The following is a 7945-nucleotide window of genomic DNA, read 5'->3' as shown; positions in this document are numbered from 1 at the left end:
CGGTCCGGAGCATTAAATGCCGTTGCTCTCCCTCTCTCCCTCTCTTTCTTTCTCTCCCTCCCCCCCCCCCCCTCTCTCTCTCTCTCTCTCTCTCCCGGTCACCCGAGATTGACCCGAGGTCAGGTGCAACTCGAGCCGCTGCTCTCCGCCTTCGCCTCTCTCCGGCGGCTCGGCGAGGCCATCGGCCCGCTGATGGCCCTCTCCGTCAAGAACGACGAGTCCAACGTCGCAAAGGTGCGCAAGGTGTGGGCGCGGCTCGCGGAGCAGCAGCCCGGCAGGGTGAGCACGGTGCGGCAGCTGCTCGAGTCAGAGCGCGAGGCGGGGATCCACAAGCCGGGCGCCGTGCTCGCCGACCGTCCGCAGCGGGGAGAGTGCCCGAGAGTAGCCCGGGAGTACCCGAGAGTAGGCGCTGTCCTCGCCGACCCGTCCGCAGCGATGGCGCTGCTCTGGATGCGGAGGACGATCCAGTACTATGTCGGGGTGATGCAGGGGGTGTGCGACACGAGCGCGTCGCTCTCGTCCAAGTGTCGCACCGCCTACGGCGCCATCCTCGAGCCCTTCCACGGCTGGCTGCTCAAAAACACATTCTCGATGGCCCTCGCAGCGGTGCCCGTCGGAGGACGAGTCGGTGCCACCGCCGCCGAGCCGACCCGAGATCACGCGAGATTGCGCGAGAGTAGGTGCCGTCGAGGGACGAGTTTGTCGCGCGCCTGTCGCCCAACCACCTCTCCTCGAAGGACCCCCCACCCCCCACCTCACCGCCCACCCCCCCCCATCCCCAACCATTACCCGAACCTCAACCCGAGCCCGAACCACACCACCACCACCACACACCACCACCACCACACCACCACCACCACACCACCACCACCACCACCACGCTGTGTGTGTGTCCCACCTTACCGCCTCTCACTCTTAGGCGGTGCGGCGCAGCGCTTGCTTCAGCGACATCCGCGTGGCCATCCCGCTGATGGAGCAGGTGGTCGCGCAGCTGCGCGCGCTCTTCGCCGAGCTCGACCTCGAAGACACGCGCAAGTCATGACGCGTGTGCCCCCAAACCATACGTAGCTGCTGGAGACCTCTCTTAAAGATTAAAAAAAGAGCGGACCTTCGGTATGGCGCGGGGTCGACTTTTTCTCACACGACACACGCCCCTTCGTTGAGCATGTGCGCCATGGCCGCCCATGCCGCTTCTGCGCTTGTTTGTTGTTACTATATGTTACGCGGCTTGTTCGGGAAAAATAAATGATGTGCTTTAACCTCTATCGCTTATGGTTATGCGAGCTCGCTGCTCGGGGACGTTTTTTACGCGCCTCCTCTTTCTTCCACATACACGGCTAAAGACATCAACCACACGCGCGCCGCCGCGCAATACAACGCTGTGCAATACATTGTGCATGTGTAAGCTCTGTAAGTGCGATGGCAGCTCAGGGGCGCTCGCTCGCCCCCCCCTCCCCCAGTTCTGCTCTTTGCCCTCATGGCGTCTCGTCCCGCGTGACTGGTCTGAGCACGGCGGGTGAATCCTTGTGGTCAAACTCGGCGGTGAAGGCGGGCAGGCCCGGCTTGAATTGCGCACCTAGTGACGAAAGCAGGGAGCTCAGGGCGGGAAGACGGACGCGTGCAGAGGGCTTACAAGGGGCTACGGAGTACAGTGAGTACGCCTGCAGCACAGCCGGACACGGCCGAACACGTGCCTTGGGGTCGGTATTCAGCATCTAGGGCTGCGCGCCGTGAGAGTGCTCTGCGCCGGGGTAGAGCCGCAGCCGGCGCATCCGCTGCTCGCGCAGCTTGTTCTTGGGCAGCATGCCGTAGACGGCGCGGCGAAGCGGCTCGAGCGGGTTGCTGGCGATGAGCTGGCGCAGCGTCACGTAGCTCAGCCCGCCTGCGTAGCCCGAGTGGCGGTAGTACCGCTTCTGGTCGAGCGCCTTGCCCGTGTGCACCGTCTTGGCCACGTTGGTCACGACGACATAGTCGCCCATGTCGCGCTGCGGCTGGTAGGTGGGCTTGTGCTTGCCGCACAGCAGCGGCACCAGCTTGGACGCCAGCCGCCCGCACACCTGCCCGTACCCGTCGACCTGGTGCCACGCGCGCTCGATATCCTCAAACATTTTGTCGGCGCGCGGCCGGATCCGCCGCCCAACGCTGCGACCGACTGTCTCGATGGCGCGCGCGCGTGGCCGCGCGTATGCCGGCATGGTTCGGCAACACCAGTTGGACGGGGGAGCGATCCGCGAGAAGAGAGTCACGATTTGGAGGGTTCGCACCGCGTCGGTTCACAGCATTGATAGAAGAAGAATTTTACGTCCGACACTCTCTCTCTCAGCAGACTCGCGGAAGTGTTCGAAGAGAGAGTGGACCTGAGCAACAACATGACGTGTAGGCAAATGATCGGAGTGGGAGTCAGAAATGTGGTCCTTGCGCGAGGGGAGCTTGATAGACTCGAGGGGCCAGGATACGCCGCGAGGAGGACGGAGTTGCGCAAGGCGAAAGAAGCCGCGAGAACAAGGGATCGGCAGGCGGCGGCGTCGCAGGACGAGGCAGAAGAGAACGACGCGACAGAGGAGGAAGTGACAAGGGAGAGACCGACGAGAGTGGGACGGCCGCGAGGTGGCATGAAGGTTGCAGCGAGAAGCGGCGAGAGACTGCGAAAAGAGATACGAAGAGGCAGACTCCCCAGGGTGGGCGACGGCTAGCGCACCACACTCCTCTCCTTAAAATCCCTGTGTGGTGGCGGCGTGCCGTTCTCCCATCCCTCCCTTGGGTTGTGTGTTTTCTTTCTTTAGCAGACTCGCGGAGGGTGAGCCACACCGAACGTACCGAGCGAAGAGCCGAGCGGAAGGAGGACGGGGAAGATGACTCAGAGGAGGACGAACCAGTGGAAATTCAGTTGTCAGATGTCACGATGCATCCGAAGGGGACCCCAGCGCCGGCATCATCCGTAGAGGCACGAGTGTTCGAAGAGAGAGTGGACCTGAGCAACAACATGACTTGGAGGCAAATGATCGGAGTGGGAGTCAGAAATGTGGTCCTTGCGCGAGGGGAGCTCGATAGACTCGAGGGGCCAGGATACGCCGCAAGGAGGACGGAGTTGCGCCGAGAGGCGAAAGAAGCCGCGAGAACAAGGGACCGGCAGGCGGCGGCGTCGCAGGACGAGGCAGAAGAGAACGACGCGACAGAGGGGGAAGTGACAAGGGAGAGAACGACGAGAGTGGGACAGCCGCGAGGTGGCATGAAGGTTGCAGCGAGAAGCGGCGAGAGACTGCGAAAAGAGATACGAGGAGGCAGACTCCCCAGGGTGGGCGACGGCTAGCGCATCACACCCTCCTCTCCTTAAAATCCCTGTGTGGTGGCGGCGTGCCGTTCTCCCATCCCTCCCTTGGGTTGTGTGTTTTCTTTCTTTCTTTAGCAGACTCGCGTCGCAGGACGAGGCAGAAGAGAACGACGCGACAGAGGAGGAAATGACAAGGGAGAGAACGACGAGAGTGGGACGACCGCGAGGTGGCATGAAGGTTGCAGCGAGAAGCGGCGAGAGACTGCGAAGAGAGATAGGAAGAGGCAGACTCCCTAGGGTGGGCGACGGCTAGCGCATCACACACCTCTCCTTAAAATCCCTGTGTGGTGGCGGCGTGCCGTCCTCCCATCCCTCCCTTGGGTTGCGTGTTTTCTTTCTTTCTTTCAGACAGGCTCGGGGATAACGACACAGAGGACGCCTCGAAAGTGGTGCGGGACGCGGTGCGGACGCGGCCATGCATGTACACGGCGCGAAGGGAGGCGGCAGGGAACACAGAGAAGAGATTTTTAGCAATACCAAACAACTCTAACACTCACACGTCATTTGGAGAAGTCAGAAGAGGGAGATAGTCCCAGATAGTGGACCGACGGACGTACGGACACATGTGTAAGAGCGCGCACGAGTGGGTGTGCGAGCAATATCGAAAAACGGTGAGGCCGGGATCGCACACGGCAGGGGTGGCGGGACGGTTGTGGAGCGAAGTGGCTGTAGCCAGCCTGAAGCATCGATGGGATAATAAGATGCGATTACCAGACGAGAACGGGGAAAGGACAGGCGGGCGACATTCGACGACGTCGGGGGTCACAATGTGACGACCAAAACGATCTTGGGAGCCAGGGTGAGACAACAGGTCGGGGTGCCACATGGGGCACACCACAGGCGCATTCTAGAAGGGGAAAAGAAACGGGGAATGAGGGGCCCCGCCACGAGAAGTGCGTTCTGGGGGATGCAGAGCGTGCAAGGCGGCTAGGGATGAGGCCACAAAAAGAGGCGCGCGAGGCGAGGAGGAGACTCGGAGAACTGAGAGACTGGGACGACTGGAAACAAGAAGACAGTCAGCCACCGCAGGCGTCGTTGGCGCACATACTGAGCGGCAGCTGCGCTGGAAATAAGGAAGAGGCGCGTTACTTCTTGCGGAAGCTTGACAAACACGCGGCGAGGGCGACAGCAAGAGTTGAACGGGAGGCGCCGGACTCAAAAGACACCGCCACATTCCTGAGACGAGCGAGGGCAGCCTCCTTAAAGGCGAAAGGGTCTAGATTTGGAGCGCTCGCCGAAGAGGAGTACGACAAAATAGCGCCCGTGATTGCCTGCACGCTGCCCGCACTCACGGACTCCATACCCGAGAGAAAGAGAGGGCAGAGGGGAGCTCGCAGGAGAGGTGACGAGTGAACTACAGGTAGTGGGGAAGGCAGCCTCGACTGCCATGCAGACATGGGTGCGAAACAACGACAAGACCAAGGCACGGGCAGAGGAACGAGAGAAGAATATAGGGTGGATAAAGCGCCTGTTCACGGCATGGAGGGTGAGCCACGATGAACGTAATGAACGTAGAGCCGAGCGGAAGGAAGCCGGGGAAGACGACTCCGAGGAGGACGAGCCAGTGGAAATCCCGCCGTCAGCTGTCACGATGCACCCGACGGGGACCCCAGCGCCGGCATCATCCGTGAAGGCACAAGTGTTCGAAGAGAGAGTGGACCTGAGCAACGATATGACTTGGCGGCAAATGATCGCAGTGGGCGTCAGAAGAGAGTCGAGTCGTCCTTGCGCGAGGAGAGCTCGATAAACTCGAGGGGCCAAAATATGCCGCGAGGAGGGCAGAGCTGCGCCGAGCAGCGAGAGCAAGGGATCGGCAGGCGGCGGCACCGTCGCAGGATGAGGCAGAGCAGGAGAGCGACGCGACAGAGGAGGAAGCGACAAGGGAGAGAACGACGAGAGTGGGACGACCGCGGGGTGGCATGAAGGTTGCAGCGAGAGTCGGCGAGGGACTGCGAAGAGAGACAGGAAGAGGCGGACGCCCAAGGGTGGGCGACGGCTAGCACCACACTCCTCTCCTTAAAATCCCTGTGTGGTGGCGGCGTGCCGTCCTCCCATCCCTCCCTTGCGTTGTCTGTTTTCTTTCTTACCTCTCTCACATGACAAGCGACCCCACGACAGCGATTGTGGGGACTACATGATCCGTATACGTGAAGGGTGGAGGGGCCCGTCCGCGGAGCTAGGCGGTACGGGCGCCCTCCACTGGGGCCGAGGGTAAGAGGACGTCTGCCGCTTGCTTGTTCTTGACGTCGTTGACCCAGTTGGCACGCTCAGGGGAGTTGAGCCAGTTGAACTCGAACACCGGGAGAGGAATATACTCACTGTCCTCCTCCCCCATCCCTCGTTTGGGTTGGTCTGTTTTCTTTTATTTCTTTCTTACTCACTCACACAAAAAGAGCAACCCCGAACCCACGACGCACAATCACAGACAGTCGAGAATATACTCACTCACACACACAGGAGAGGGCATCCATCACATCATCATCACAAAAGAAAGAAGGAAAGACAGAAAACAGACATCGCAAGGGAGGGATGGGAGGACGGAACAGGGATTTTAAGGGTTGTCAAGGGTTGTCCTCCTCATCACCTTAAAATCAGCTGGGCACGCGATGAACCACCTCTGTGAGAGGGAACTGCTTGAAGCTGACGCTCCTCCGCCGATTCCGCTCCTGTGTTGGCTGGCGATGGCTGCGGCGTGCTGTGGCGTGTACCGAAGTTGCTTCAGCGTCAGTCATCTCGATGTCCTCGCTGCTGGACGGTGAGACGCTCGGCATCGCGGAGCACGGCGTCATCGCGGATGCAGATACGCACGCACACGGCTACGGCCTGGAATGAAGGCAACTTTCTTGTGAACTTTCTTCGATGTAGCGGACAAAGAGAAAAGAAGTCATTTCCGGGAAGTCGTTTCCCCTGGACTCTGAGCGGTTGCTTTCTTTCTTTCTTTCTTAAAGGGTGGCGGCCCCGCGGCGGCCCCCGCCCTCAGCGCTCAGCCGCACACCGACCCCGGCTAGCCGTTACCTGGGAACGCCGGCGGCGACGCCCTCTGTCTAGCGAGACTACGGCCTGGTCGGCCGCCTCGGCCTCGCGCTCGCTGCCGGGCGCGAGCAGACTTCCTGCCGGCAGCCGGCAAAGTGGCGCACTACTTTTTACTCGCCCCGCAGCCGCGGGTTGAGGGCGAGCGCCTCCGCCACATCATCGCTCGCCTGTTCACAGCCTTGTTATTGAGAAGAAAATACCTCCTATGGCGCTGTGCGCTGGCCTGTGAGAGGTTGTGAGGTGCGAGCCCTGGAGGCCCTGGGGATGGGGGGGGACTACCCGCGGGCTTAGAAGGCCCGCGCGCAGGGGGGTGGGGCATTGAGACCGGTCATGAATGAGTGCGCGACACGCATGTTGCGAGCAGCGTTGTTGATGTTTTGCGCATCGCCACTGACGGCGGCGCGCGAGAGCTGTTGCGAGTGGTGTTCACAGCGTTGCCCCTCGGACCGCGGTGCAAGGGCTCTTCCCGCGTGCGCTTCTCGATCTGCTCGCCTGCCCCGCCGCCTCGCCGAGCACATGGATGACGTCTGGTCCATCTTTGGGGACCCTCCTCCCACGTCTCCGGTCGGCACAGCCGGATGCGCACCCGCACCAGCTGTGCCCGCCACCGCCGCCAGTAGCAAGCGCAACGCTCTCGCGCCATTCGCGGATGCCAATGGCGATCAGGTCGTTGTCCCGCCCCGGCTGACCGCTGCCGCCGACGTCAACACCGCCGACGCGCTCTGTGTGTGGCCCGAGCACCCTCCGCGTGTGGTCGGCCCGATTGCGGTGCGGCAGATCCCGGGGTCGGGCCGCGGCTTCGTGGCGGCTCGCGACATCTCGCCCGGCCAAGTCCTGATATGGGAGCAGCCCTTTGTGCCCTGGCCGTCAGCCGAACACGAGCCGCTCTCGCTGTTGCAGTCCGTGCTCCGGCGCAGCGCGGTGGAGCGACGGGTCGCCCTGGCCGCGCTCTCGCGGCTGCACCCGATGGAGCTGCGCAGCGTGTCTGCCTTTGACCGGCCGCGCCTGGAGGAGGAGCACTGCGCGTGCGTCGACGCGCTGCTGCAGGAGCCGGGCGCGGCCGACCTCGGCGGCGAGGGCAGGAGGGCAGGACTTCACGGCGGTCGTCGCGTGCGGCGACACGCTTTCTTTTTGTAGGCGGGCTCGGCGACGAGGGCAGGCGGGCCGAGCTGCTGCGGCTTTGCCTCGTGTGCCGCTGGAACGCGTTCGCCTCGGGCCTGTTCCTGCACCAGTCCATCTTCAACCACGCGCCCTCGCGACGCGCCAACGCCGACAAGGCCGCGCTGCGTGCCGGCAAGCTGGAGTAGACAGAGAGGCGGAACAGAGTGTCTGGCCAGCGACTAGACACACGCGACATCAGGGCGGAGGTTGACTAAGGCACGGAGGGAGCGACGCAGAGACACATACGACCGTTCACGCTCACCCCCCTGGAAAAAGAAACCACTCTTGACGGTATCCCCTACCTCACTGCTGCGAAGACCCCCCGAACCCACACTCGGGGCGTAGCATATGATTGGACCCTTTCGTCTTCAGGCGGCACGCTGACGAGCGTCGTGCGAGCCACGCGGCACATCGCTCAGG

The 7945-nt window shown here is 62.3% G+C and overlaps 3 protein-coding genes across 3 annotated transcripts in view; 2 read left to right on the top strand and 1 right to left on the bottom strand.

Annotated features, from left to right (window-relative positions):
* Positions 1-1108, top strand: part of EMIHUDRAFT_454779 (hypothetical protein) — a 1695-nt gene extending 587 nt beyond the window's left edge. The window contains exons 2-5 of the mRNA XM_005790153.1: positions 124-337; positions 407-606; positions 681-737; positions 920-1108. Coding sequence (XP_005790210.1) covers positions 193-337; positions 407-606; positions 681-737; positions 920-1042 — 525 coding nt within the window. The 5' untranslated portion in view covers positions 124-192 and the 3' untranslated portion in view covers positions 1043-1108. The remainder of the gene's footprint in view (positions 1-123; positions 338-406; positions 607-680; positions 738-919) is intronic.
* Positions 1109-1715: 607 nt separating this feature from the next.
* EMIHUDRAFT_70385 (Mitochondrial/chloroplast ribosomal protein L13) lies at positions 1716-2108 on the bottom strand (the record flags this gene model as incomplete). The annotated part of the gene is made up of 1 exon (XM_005790152.1): positions 1716-2108. The coding sequence occupies one exon, from the start codon at positions 2106-2108 to the stop codon at positions 1716-1718; it is 393 nt and encodes a 130-aa protein (XP_005790209.1).
* Positions 2109-6880: 4772 nt separating this feature from the next.
* On the top strand, positions 6881-7945 carry EMIHUDRAFT_423179 (hypothetical protein; the record flags this gene model as incomplete). Its single annotated transcript, XM_005790151.1, has 3 exons — positions 6881-7466; positions 7502-7657; positions 7898-7945. Coding segments are annotated over 3 exons (789 nt in total), but the record flags the coding sequence as incomplete, so codon positions are not given.

The sequence above is a fragment of the Emiliania huxleyi genome, assembly GCF_000372725.1.
Source record: "Emiliania huxleyi CCMP1516 chromosome Unknown EMIHUscaffold_121, whole genome shotgun sequence".
In the NCBI taxonomy this organism is placed as follows: domain Eukaryota; phylum Haptophyta; order Isochrysidales; family Noelaerhabdaceae; genus Emiliania; species Emiliania huxleyi.
Note: the sequence above shows the minus strand (reverse complement) of the source record. Positions and strands in the feature narration are given on the sequence as shown.